At 37.7% G+C, this 13,541-nt stretch overlaps 1 protein-coding gene across 1 annotated transcript in view; it reads right to left on the reverse strand.

The window, feature by feature from the left end:
• zgc:56231 (uncharacterized protein LOC406257 homolog) overlaps nt 1-13,245 on the reverse strand; it is a 39,070-nt gene extending 25,825 nt beyond the window's left edge. Inside the window, exons 1-6 of the mRNA XM_063063855.1 lie at nt 13,144-13,245; nt 12,944-13,048; nt 7,105-7,224; nt 6,051-6,189; nt 2,781-2,965; nt 550-658 (exon numbers count right to left, since the gene is read on the reverse strand). Of these exons, the coding sequence (XP_062919925.1) occupies nt 550-658; nt 2,781-2,965; nt 6,051-6,189; nt 7,105-7,224; nt 12,944-13,048; nt 13,144-13,245 (760 nt within the window). The remainder of the gene's footprint in view (nt 1-549; nt 659-2,780; nt 2,966-6,050; nt 6,190-7,104; nt 7,225-12,943; nt 13,049-13,143) is intronic.
• Between the last annotated feature and the right edge of the window lie 296 nt (nt 13,246-13,541).

Below are 13,541 nucleotides of genomic sequence, written 5' to 3' on the forward strand. Positions count from 1 at the left end.
TTTCAGATTTTAGCCAGTGCCTCCAGCTGTCCTAATTTAAAAGTTAGGTTAACTGTAGTTTAGTATAGATGGCAAAAGGGGCAGATTTTCAGCAGTGGCATTGGATGGATTTGGAAAATTTCCATTACTATAAGAGAAGTATTAAAACAGAAAAATAATTAAATTCTTTATTTCTGTGCTAGCATTACTCCTTTTTATACAAACTCATTGTGTCAAAAATAATTTTTCAAATGCCTGTTGGATCAACATCAATTATGACTTGCAAAACAACTCAGGAGGAAGTGGGAACAGTAAGCAGAATGGTGGCCAGGACCGAGGCTGGCAGTAGTAAGTCTTCAAAATACTGAAATTAATCATTAAGCAGTTAGATCCCATGTTTATTTATCTCAATCATTTCATTTTAAAAGTTTGCTAATCTGATAGTTCTACCACAAAATTTATAATTCTTGGTGGTTTGCAACCAAAGAAAAAAAATTTGGTTTGTGTTTCTGAAAAATAAAGCTCTTAATACATTTCCATTTGTACAAATTCCTTGAATAAAAGAGATACCTAGCTGATCAGAAGGAATGTGGTCTGCCAGAGTGATAGAGCCTGCCTGGGCCAAATCTTTTCGGACATTCTTGTTACATGTGGTCCTAAAAAGCTGGTATTCCATCTCCTGGAAGGAAAGAAATGATCTTTAGAATTTATATTCAAAACCAACAGAGTAATTTAGATTTAAAATATAACTAATACAAGCGAAAATATAAAACTTGTATCACAGGGCCACACTGTATTGGTAGTAATCAATTCACCTCTTTCACTTACTACAAAAGTTATTATTTATCAAACATGACTCAAAATAAGTATCCTGTAATAGTTAAGAGTGCAAAATTAAGCCAACAAGATCGGTGTTTATTTTAGTTCCTGCATGTGCAATACAGAGCTTCATACTCAAGGGTGTAACTGCAAAACCATTCATTCTGTTCTATCTTTTAACTAGGTAATTGAATAGTTTAATTACGCTCTTTCCTTAGCGATTTTAAAGCCTGTATTTAATAATATCGACAGGCAGGGATGTCAGAATCAAGTTTAATATCACTGGCATACATCTTGAAATTTGTTGTTTTGGGTCAGCAGTATATTACAATGCATAATAAAAACTATAAATTACTATAAATAAATACATTAAAATTAAATTAAATAAGTAGTGCAGAAAGAGAGAGGAAAACTTTAGTAATGTTTATCGGTTCATTGTCCATTCAGAAATCTAATGACAAAGGGGAAGCCAATGAGTTGTTTGTTATATCTCCGCTCTCGCTGTGAAACAGAGACATTTCTTTCTCCATTATTAGGGGGCGAGAGAGAGCCAGTGGTATGTCGAATACCGGGTGAATAAGTAGTCTTTGGAGTAATGCAAGTCTGTGTCTTTGCTGTTGCTTTGCTCACGCAGTGCTCCGTTGTGGGTGCTGATACTTTTTTTTTGCCCGGGGTGGGGGGATCGTTGCTTGCTGCTGCTTACGTGCGGGAAGGAGGGGAGCTGGGGAGGACTTTGTGGTTCTAACATTTAACTGTTATTCATTCTTTGAGGGCACTCCTCTGTTTTTCGTGGATGATTGCGAAGAAAAAGCATTTCAGGATGTATATTGTATACATTTCTCTGACATTAAATGTACCTTTGAAACCTTTGAAAGAAACCATTCCTGAAACATCTGAGTTTGTGTCTTCAGGCTCCTGTGCCTCCTTCTTGATGGTAGCGATGAGGGGAGGGCATGTCCTGGGTGATGGGAGTGCTACGTGATGCATGGCACCTTTTTGAGACATTGCCTTTTGCCCGTGTCCTGGATACTGGGAAGGCTGGTGCCCACGATGGAGCTAGCTGAGTTTACAACATTCTGCAGCTTTTTTTGAACCTGTGCAGTGACTTCTCCTTGTCAATATCTGAAGTTCTGCCAACAATAGTTGAATCATCAGCAATGTTATAGATGGTGTTTGAGCTGCGTCTAGCCACATAATTGGGGGTGTAGAGAGAGTAGAGCAGTGGGCTAAGCACACGTCACTGAGGTGTGCCAGTGTTGATTGTCAGTGAGGAGATGCTATTTTCAATCTGCCCATACTGTAGTCTCCCAGTGAGGAAGTCAAGGATTCTGTTGGAGAGGAGAGGTACAAAGACCCATACTTTGGAGATTGTTGCTTAGAACTGAGGGTGTGATTGTGTTAAACACAAAGCAGTAATCAATAAACAGCAGCCTGACATAGGCATTACCATTCCCCAGGTGATCCAAGGCCAACTTGAGAGCCAATGAAGATTGAATGCGATGTAGACCTATTGTGGCAATAGGCAGATTCCAGGTCCTTGCTTAGGCAGGAGTTGATTCTAGCCATGACCAATCTCTCATAGGAATTCATCACAGCAGATGAGAGTGCTGCTGAGCACTCACAACCACTATTAAAATTTTTGGAAGTATTTGACTAAACAAATTCACTGTCAATAGAAAAACAGAAGTGAAGTCAATTCCAAATCTTTTAAAATAAACAAGCTGAATAAAAAGTGGAAATCAGTCAGACAACATGTGCCTTTTCCCCATGTGAAGTGCAAATACATTCACATAAAAGTTTCATAACATCTGGGTGTTACCCTGAAAAAGTAAATTTAAAGGTAGATACAATTATTGCTTACAATATGAGCTAAAACAAAATTTTATAATGTACATCTCCCTGCAGGATTGAAGACTCAGAATTAAAAAATAAATTAATAAGCACTACTATTATGACAAAAATGTGATTTTGTTGAACATCACCTCTCTCAGTGGAGAAAAGATTTCAGCCTTCATAGCTTCTTCTTGCTGGATTTGCTTACTATCCAGTTTTAACACATCATCACAGACATGTGGTTTTAAATCCATACTTTCATATTGTCTGCCTTTTATGTGATCAAAGAGCATGGCCAATGATCTTGGTAAGATACCGCCATCTTTACCAGTACCTATGGTTAATCAAGAGTGCAATTATCTAAAATAATGCAATATTCTTAGGCAAACAATATACAAGTCATTACTTCAACACCGAAAATGCTTTAATTTTTTAATTAAAAATTGGAAGATTTCAATATTGGAGTTTGCACAAATAAATACATTTTGTTTTCCTGCAACTAACATAAACAATTTGAAAATGGAAAAACTGGCGAAATAGAATTACATTTTACCTTGGATGAATTTGTAACTCAGTATTAAAACAGTAGTATTATACAGAATTTAATTTCAATTGTGAATGTAAGGTAAACAAAGTCACATTATCAGAAAAATTTCAAGCTGACCATTCAAACAGGATGCCGTTGTGGTTTGCACAATTAGTTGGTTATTATTTGAATGCATTCAAAGAAATTTTTTGAGTAACTTTCATTAATGAGCAAGTACAGACAAGGGGATATGTATAGCCAGCTTTCTAACCTGAAGGACACATCAGGTTAAATAACAATGGCAAAAATAAAGATAAACATTTTCTAAGCTTTTTAAATCAGGCACAGCTTAATTTGACTGACAATCTAGACATGAAGGAAAATCAAGCAAAACTAGAGACTGGATCTGACTTCATGGAGAGTGCAGAATAAATGCAGGTATAAAAAGACAAAGAACATAACAAACTAACAAGCAGGCAGGGATTAGGCCCCGAGAGCTGGCAATGACTTGCATAGGGTAGGCCATGCTAGTATTGGTAGGCCATGCCAGGCTGTGAATTATGTGGATTCTCATGCTGACTGTCATGGAAGCCTCTAACACAAAAAATATCTGACATTTTAATTGCCAGCAGATATGGCATATTGTGCGAGTGTGCCAGGCCTGGCAAGCAGGTAAATGCTGGCAAGAATAGCCTTCATTGTCCTGTTCCTGTGGAAAGCAAAGTTGTAGAAGAATTCCAGTGGCGTACCGCAAAGTCATAAAATAATGGAGAAATAAAAGGGTGCATGGTGTTCTGGAGAGATAGAAAGTTATGTTCAGCAAATACACACACAAGTTGAATGCTCAGGAAATCAGTGGTGGAGACAAACAGTGGAATTACACAGCAGTTCATGAATAAGGTCATGCACCCCAAATACAAAGGTTGTGATATACGAGTACAACTTCTAATCCAGCAGGAAGTCAAGAGTGGATATCTACACCCAGAGATTTGCGGCACTGGTGATGATTTCACTGCTCACCAGCAGGGTCTTCTTCAGATGCCCAGCTAATACTCCTGTACAATAGCAAAGGGGAAAGAGTCCATGGTGGAGGCAGCCACAGGGAGTACGGTGAAAAAATGTTATAAAGCACAAAGGAGACAAGAAGAGTTGAAAGTCAGAGAAAAAATTACACTGAAAAAATGAACATGAATAAGCAATGGTTTTGGCCCAGAATAGGGAGCAGACAATTATCTTGCTTTTTCTGATAGGAATATTTCCAATCCTCATGAGTAAACTGCTTCAAAATGAACAGTCAGATTTGCTTAGTCGACACAAGATTGGAGCAATGCCCATTGGAGCATTAGAAGACAGCTGTACCAGTCCTGGAATCTACTGAAAAGGTGAAAGGAGGTATGCTCAACACAGGGAGCTGTTACCAGATCATTTCAATCAAGTTTGATGGTCCTGTTAATCTCGAAGGGATTATGTAGACCTTGGAAAACAGCCTCCGAGCATTGTTGACTGACCTGACCTGAACAAAGCTCAGATTGAGCAAGGATTTGTTTGCACATGGAAGTGACTGAAGATCTCATGCATGTCATCTAGGATCTTAAATCCTGCCATCGAGCGCCCTACATAATAGCCTCTCTCCTGCACCAACAATGCACCACAACAGCTAAATTGCTTGCAGTGGATACCATCAAGGGGCAATGGCTTCCTAGTTTGGAATAGGTCATCTGAGCCACAATAAGAGGTGCAAACTGAAATAATGTGTTTGAAGGTAAGCAGCATTTAGATCAATAAAAATTGTACTCATTAAGCTTGGGGACTTATTTTTAAATAAAAAAAATAACTACAGAGTAGGCATCACTGTATTGGTTGAAGTATGCTTCCCAATTCACATTTTAAAATGTAATATACCATATTCATGGCTATAGATAAACATTATAATTTTGTACAAAATGTGAGACTTGTCACTTTCTAGGTCTGGAGAAGCCTTGTGTTACACCTACTTGCAATGAGCCATACTTTGCAGAATTGTTAATAAGGGCATAGTTGAGAATAGATTTATAATTAAATTTTAGTTTTATAAATCAATTTTACATTATTCTTCTGATGAACTACCTATAAGCAATTTAAAACATATATAGTTATGAGTTTGTTCCATTGGGGAGATAAGTGCACAACAGTGAATGTGCACATCTTTAGAAATTACGTACACCACATAAAAAGACTTCTGATAACAATAGTCAACTAAAAGCAGCATCTGATATGACATGAATGTGCACAATTACTTTGTTATAGGGCAATAAGTCAACAAATAATTCTGTATAATGGTAAAGGAATTTAGGTAGGAGATGTCCATGATGAGACCATCCATGAAGGCTACCTCGATATTATAACAGTCACCTGTTCATCATATTTGGTGAGAAGCTCCATCTTGCTATTTGCCTGACTATATCATAAATCCAGATGAAAAAGTGTTTTTCCAGCTGTAAAGTGTTATAATTTGATTTTCATAGTTTAAGTACTTCATTTGACATTTAAAACCGGTTAATTTTCAAAATTCACATAATTAGCTTAAAAAGTATATAATAATTAGAAACAAAGACAATTGTAGTTTCCTTTACACCTTTTTTAAAACACCTCAGTCCTTCTAGTGGATACTCTGGCAATTCAGTTCTGCCTTTTTTGTCATGAACACTGTGACATTATGGAATACTCCAGGACTCCTCGGTTCCTGGTAGGAGTTCATGGCATAATCAAGTTTGGGAAGCCATGCTCTACACTTACCTAGATGAGTATAATTTGCTCACTGTAGGACAAAGCAATTCACTTGATTGGCATGACTCCACCATCCCAAGCACATTTTACTTACTTCTCTTTTTCCTGTATTCTCCCAAATTCATACCTTGAATAGTGTAGGTCTTGCCAGCATTGGTAACTCCATAAGTAAATACCAAACTGTTTTGTCCTTGGAGGTACTGTTTAACAAGGTCTTTTACCGTGCTATTGAAGAATTCAGTCTGACTGGTTTCCTGGCCAAATATCTAACAAAAAATAATAAATATTGCACATGACTATACGGAAGAATAGATTCAGAACTATCTGGAAATGACTTTACTGCAAGGAAGGAGCAAAATGTCACTTGACTAAGCATGAGAATATTTAAAATAATGCCAGATTTGAAAGCAGAATGCAAGAAGAACACGTCTAATTGAAAGACTATGTTCACACCTGTAGTGACAATAAAGTGCATACTTTAATAAAGAAAGAATAATAAAGAAGTCTTACTCTGACTTCTCCTCTTTTGTTCCCACCCTGATGAAGGGTCTTAGCCTGAAGCGTCTCTTCCATATTTGTTGCCTGGCCTGCTAAGTTCCTCCAGTATCTTGTGTGTGTTACTCATCATAAAACAACACTTTTTTTTCCATTTTACTCAGCTATTTTGAGTTTGACAAAACCAATTCAAATAACAGGCTCAGTCATGATGATGGTTTTACATTTGTTTCATTTCGAAAAGATTATTCATTGCAAAAACAGTGACCATACAAGTGGTTAACATAAAAATCTGATTTTCCAATGCCTTTCATGAAAGGAATTCTGCCGTTCTTTGTAATATTGCGTGTATGCATCTCCAGACTGAGTAATGTCATTGCTCTCAACTGCCACAGCTGTGCAGCAACAATAAATGCAGTAAATTATTACAATGGACAATGGTGAACCCACAGGAAAAGGAATACCAAAGAAACTTTCAAAGGTTTATATTCCATAATAAAATAAAACAATTTAGAAGTGTACCTTCTGAACTGTGGCAATGATGAGCAAGAGAGCAGTAAACTCAAAGAAAATCTTGTGAATTAAATAACTTCCAGATTGGAAAACAGGACAACTCCAGCTCAGAGGTAGTCAGCAGCCAATTTCAGAATGAGGATTACTAAAGATATTATCAAAATATTACTCACCTGAGAAAATGTGAACGTGTGCACAGCTTGTCCAATTCCTCTTTCACTGTTTTTCAGAGTGCTTGAATGCTTAGGTGCTGCCAACACAACAGTTTCTGAATCTTTTATTATCACACAGTCCTAAGCCACACATTCAAAGGTGAAAACAATAACAAAGTCAAACCCACAAAAACTATCAGCATCAGCAATATATCATATGATCTCTGTGCAGCAGTGCAGCTAGTTCATATCCAGTGGTTTGATAATGTCATGCACCCAAAATGATAATTCTAAGTAAAAAAAAACTGGTGATCAAAATATACAACATATATGGGAATTGCTACTTCCAACCAAAGTGCAAGAATACCCAGTAAACCCCTGAACTCTATATCTCTTTACAGACAAAAGCAATCAGCATAGCTAATCCAAGACATTTTTATTAGCAAATTTATTTTACACATCACATTTCTGATAGAGTACATTCAGCCAGAGACTCATTCCACCAAGATGCAACACTGAGCGTCATAGGAAGTCATTCCTGTCTGTGGCCATCAAACTTTACAACTCCTCCCTTGGAGGGTCAGACACCCTGAGCCAATAGGTTGGTTCTGGACTTACTTCCTGGCATAATTTACATATTACTATTTAACTATTGATGGTTTTATTACTATTTATTATTTATGGTGCAACTGTAATGAAAACCAATTTCCCCCAGGATCAATAAAGTATGACTATGACTACCTTCATCAATGTGTTTAGTCACATCCTCAAAAAACTTAATCATGCTGATAAGGCACGATCTGCCTTTGACAAAGCCATGCTGACTATTCCTAATCATATTATGCTTCTCCAAATGTTCATAAATCCTGCCTCTCGGGATCTTCTCCATTAACTTACCAGCCACTGAGGTAAGACTCACTGGTCTATAATTTCCTGGGCTATCTCTACTCAATTTCTTGAATAAGGGTACAACATACACAACCCTCCAATCCTCCAGAATCTCTCCTGTCCTCATTGATGATGCAAAGATCATCACCCAGAGGCTCAGCAATCTCCTCCCTCACCTCCCACAGTAGCTTGGGGTACATCTCATTTGATCCTGGTGACTTATCCAACTTAATGCTTCCCAAAAGCTCCAGCATATACTTTCTTAATATCTGCATGCTCAAGCTTTTCAGTCTGCTGTGAGCCATCCCTACAATCTTCAAGATCCTTTTCCACAGTGAATACTGAAGCAAAGTACTCATTAAGTACCTCTGCTATCTCCTCCAGTTCCATACACACTTTTCCACTCTCACATTTGATTGGTCTTATTCTCTCACATCTTATCCTCTTGCTCTTCACATACTTATAGAATGTCTTGGGGTTTTCCTTAATCCTGCTCACCAAGGCCTTCTGATGGCCCCTTCTGGCTCTCCTAATTCCTTTCTTATACTCCTTCCTGCTCACCTTATAATCTTCTAAATCTCCATCATTACCTAGTTTTTTGAACCTTTCGTAAGCTCTCCTTTTCTTCTTGACTAGATTTACAACAGCCTTTGTACGCCACGTACCCTACCATCCTTTCCCTGTCTCATTGGAACGTACTTATACAGAACTCTACGCAAATATCCCCTGGGAACACTTGACATATTTCTTCCGTAGATTTCCCTGAAAACATCTGTTCCCAATTTATGCTTCCAAGTTCCTGCCTGATAGCTTCATATTTCCCCTTACTCCAACTAAACGCTTTCCTAACTTGTCTGTTCCTATCCCTCTCCAATGCTATGGTAAAGGAGATAGAATTGTGATTACTATCTCCAAAATGCTCTCCCACTGAGAGACCTGACACCTGACCAGGTTCATTTCCCAATACCAGATCAAGTACAGCCTCTCCTCTTGTAGGCTCATCTACATATTGTGTCAAGAAACCCTCTTGAACACACCTAGCAAACTTCACCCCATCTGAACCCCTCGCTCTACTTTTCCAAACCTATTCTATTACTTTCAAATATATGGAGAGAGGAGCAGAGTTAATGACACTAATGGTCCTATTTGACGTAACACAACAGCCCATGTCTTTTTCTTTTCTTTAGTTTAGTTGATTAGTATTGTTTAGATTAGTTTTTTGGGGGGGTATTTTGTTATTTTCTTTTCTTTTTCACGCTACTCCTGCATTTTTTTCTTACATTATATTTGTATTTTGTAAGAGTTTAGGAGGTTTAATATCCATGTGTTAACTGAGTTTATATTTATATATGCTAATTATTAACAATGTAATCCCAAAAGCTTTATATTATACATAACATAGTATTAATACTTTGATCTTAATAAAAATATTGGAAAAGAATAAACCCCTCGCTCTAGGGACATGCCAATCTATATTTGGGAAATTAAAATCTCCCACCGGGACATCCCTGTTATTATTACACCTTTCCAGAAGCTGTCTCTCTATCTGCTCCTCGATGTCCCTGCTACTAATTGGGTGGTCTATAAAGAACCCCCAGTAGTGTATTGACCCCTTCCTGTTCCTAACTTCCACCCACAGAGACTCTGTAGACAATCCCTCCATATCTTTCTCCTTTTTTGCAGTTGTGACACTATCTCTGATCAACAGTGCCACACCCCCACCTCTTTTGCCTCTCTCCCTGTCTTTTCTGAAACATTTAAAGCCTGGCACTCGAAGTAACTATTCCTGCCTCTGAGCCATCCAAGTCTCTGTAATGGCCACAACATCATAGCTCCAAGTACTGATCCACGCTCTAATCTCATCCGCTTTGTTCGTATGACTCCTTGCATTAAAATAGACACATCTCAATCCATTGGTCTGAGCACATTCCCTCTCCATCACCTGCCTATCCTCCTTCTCGCACTGTCTCCTTTAAGCTTTTCCCTATCACCTTAAAGCTATATCCTCTAGTATTTGATATTTCCACAATGAGAAAAAGACCCAATTCACAGAAGGTTTTTCCCATTTCCATTAGGAGGAGGCTACGTAGTATTCATGGTCTGGTTAGGACCACCAGACTCAAAAATAGTTACTGTTCCCAAGTAGGAAGGTGGATCAATACTTGCATCCAATAATCCATCCACCACCACTACTTTATCATTTCCTGTTGGTCACCTTATGTATAAACATTTCTGTACTTAGCATCACTTTACATACATGCAATCAATGTATATAAGCTATCTTATGTATAGATATATATAATTTTTTATTATTGTGTTCATTACATTTTTTGTGCTGCATCAGACCCAAAGTTACAATTATTTCATTCTAATTTACACTTGTATGATGGAAATTATGTTAAACAATCTTGAATCTCTTGACTGACAATCTACCACGTCTACGAGCCTCAGTTTTATTTACTTCTATCAGTTCAAACACAAAAATTCTTAGTTTGCTCAACTTTTAATACAGGTGTCCGCAACTTTATATAATTTTTTTTTAAAAAAACAGGTTCCCAACTTCATCTCTGGGTCTGAACGTTTGGGACGATGCATTTCTTGGTATTGTTGATAAGAATGTCTTGTAACCAGAAAAAAATGCAGTTATTTGCAACTTCTAGAAACGGTAAACACAAGAATGTCTGCAGATGCTGGAAATATAAAGTAACATACACAAAATGCTGGAGGAACTCAGCAGGTCAGGCAGCATCTATGGAAATTAATAAACAGTCAACATTTCAGGCCAAGTCCTGAAGAAGGGTCTCAGCCCGAAAAGTCAACTGTTTATTCATTTCCATTGATCCTGCCTGACCTGAGGAGTTCCTCCAGAATTTTGTGTGCGTTGTTCTAGAAATGGTTTCTGGATGTTGGAAAGAAAAGATACAGTTTTGTTTAAACTACCTAAAGCATTCATTTCCTCTGTAAAGGAATTTTTCTTGGAACAAGTGAAGAGTTTTGCCTTGAGACTGTATTTTGCTATTATTAATGGACAGCTCATTTCCAACTGGAAAATATTTGAAATGGAGAACATAATCACACAAAAGTCTAATTATTGTAGAACTTTTGATGAATGGATTTGTATTAATGCAACATTTTTGTATATGAATTTACCCTAGAAACCACTAAACACCATGAAACAGAGTGAATACAAGGTTTATGACATCTTAAGGCAATTCTGCAATTTATTATATTCCCATTCAAATATTAAATTTGCATGGGAATGTTTGTAAGTTGTAGCCAAGAAACTAAAAAAAAATGCACTTAAGTGCTGTTAAGTTACTGTTTCAATGCTAAACAAATTGGCATGCAAATTAGCCCCAAAATCGATATTATATTTCACATCTACTTATACCGTAAGAGGCCATTTCTGGCACTAATCTTCCCAGTAAATTTTCCCTGTAGCCTGTTCACCTTACATTTATCTCAGTTCCTCCTCCCAGATTCTACAATTCACTGACACACTGGGAGAGGGGGTGATCCACAGTAGGTAATATACATAAAAGGAAAGTGGAGCACCCACATGAAACCCAAGCAGTCACGTGAACTGCAGACTCCATACTGTTGGTGCAAAATTAAATCTTTAACATAATGTTGCACCAACAGTAGGAATGAGACAGACGGGAAGCCACATCATATCTACGCTAGCAAAAACAGAGAACTCGTCAGCATTTAGAAAAGCATTAGGCCTCTCACATTCAAGGATTCCAGCATTCAGTTTTCCATATGCCTGTCAGCAGATTAAAATATTACACTCATGATTTTCATGGAAGTCTACGGGCACAGATGTTTTCTGAAAATTTAAATAGTTGTAGCTAAACAATTACTAATTAGTTATTAACTGTTTCCATTCTCCAGGAAAGAGGTAAACAAGGTTGAAAGGGTACAGAGAAAATTTACAAGAATGCTGCCATTCCTGAGTTATAAAGGAAGATTGAATAGGTTAGGACTTTATTCCTTTAGAACGTAGAAGATTGTGAGAAGATTTGATAGAAGTATTCAAAATTATGAGGGTTATAGATAGTGGGAAAAAGCCTGCTTGCATTTACTCTGAGTTTGGGTGGGACTACAGCTTGAGATCATGTGTCAAGGATGACAGGTGAAAAGTTTAAGGGGAACATAAGGGGAAACTTCTTCACTCAGAGGGTTGTGAGAGTGTGGGATGAACTTCCAGGACAAGTGGTGCATGCGAGCTAGATATCAATGTTCAAGCAAAGTTTAGATAGGTGAATGGATGGTAGAGATATGGAGGGCTTTGGACCCGGTACAGATTGATGGGAGTAGATTCATGGTTTCAGCATGGACTAGATGGGCCAAATGGCCTGTTTCTGTGTTGTGCTTTTCTATGACTTAAGTAAGTTTTGTGGGCAAGATATGTCCTGCACACTCCTCCACCCCACACTCTCAACCTGTAATCAATACATAATGCCAGACCCCCTCATCCAAACTTGCTTTCATTAGCAGCACGTAGACAATGATGGACTCTCAAAAATCAAGCTTCTTCTCATCATAACGGTCAATTATAAACAACGTCAGGCATATCGGAACCTTTGCTCCGATGAGCCACTATACCCTCCATTCTGCATGTAATTGTTTTGTGTTCTATTACCCAATATATTCTGATCAGAATCAAGCACCAAGTCATGAAGCAATTCCTGAAGACTTCATGTTTTGTACTGAAATGCATCTTTTTTTAAGATAAAGATTCTCGCCGTTTTTTTCCCTATTGAACTACTTCCAATCAAACTAATGACCTCTCTATTACTACTGAAAAACAGCAATCTGCATAAAAGGGGTCTATTTGTGAATTTGACAATGTTGAATGATATTACAAAAGGTTTTAATTCTGAGCTATATTTAAACAAAAAATAAATTACTAATACTTGACAAAACATCATGAAATGAATCGTTTAGCATATCTGTTGTATTTGCTAACCTGGGATTCGTTATTTGCCAATTCCACATTTAAAAACGGTCTTACTCTCAAATACACTTTAAGGCGTTGATCTTCAGCCACTAATGGTTTCGCCTGATTATAGCCCTGTTCAGGATAAGGAGAACACTAAGTCAGTGGATAGAACACCAGCCAGGAAGAGAGCCAGGGAGTATCCCAGACCAAATCCAAGATGGACCGACCTCAAAACATACTCGTTTAGAAGCTTCAATCAAGTCACCGCACGGCGTCTGCTCTGGAGTTTCTCCTTCATTGAAGGTAGGAATTTCGGATACAGAGGCCATCTTTTCTGCAACGTCCAGGAAAATAATAGACTGGTCTACCGTACCATCCAGTGCACACTTCCAGACTGACACAGATGTGGTTCAGAACAAAATCATTATTGGTGCGTTTACCAATAGAGCTGAATTATTTAAACACCGAATCGATTTGGGACGGGGATTACGTTCCAATTGGCCACGGATGTGTGTGTTTTTTTTAAAAAGCTCGGTGTACAAATTAAGATTTCTCATTTTTTATAAACATTCAAATTAACGGGACATCAGAAGGCAATTAAACTCCGGAACTTAATTTGCAAAAG

This window comes from Mobula hypostoma, chromosome 1 (assembly GCF_963921235.1).
Source record: "Mobula hypostoma chromosome 1, sMobHyp1.1, whole genome shotgun sequence".
NCBI classification, from domain to species: Eukaryota; Metazoa; Chordata; class Chondrichthyes; order Myliobatiformes; family Myliobatidae; genus Mobula; species Mobula hypostoma.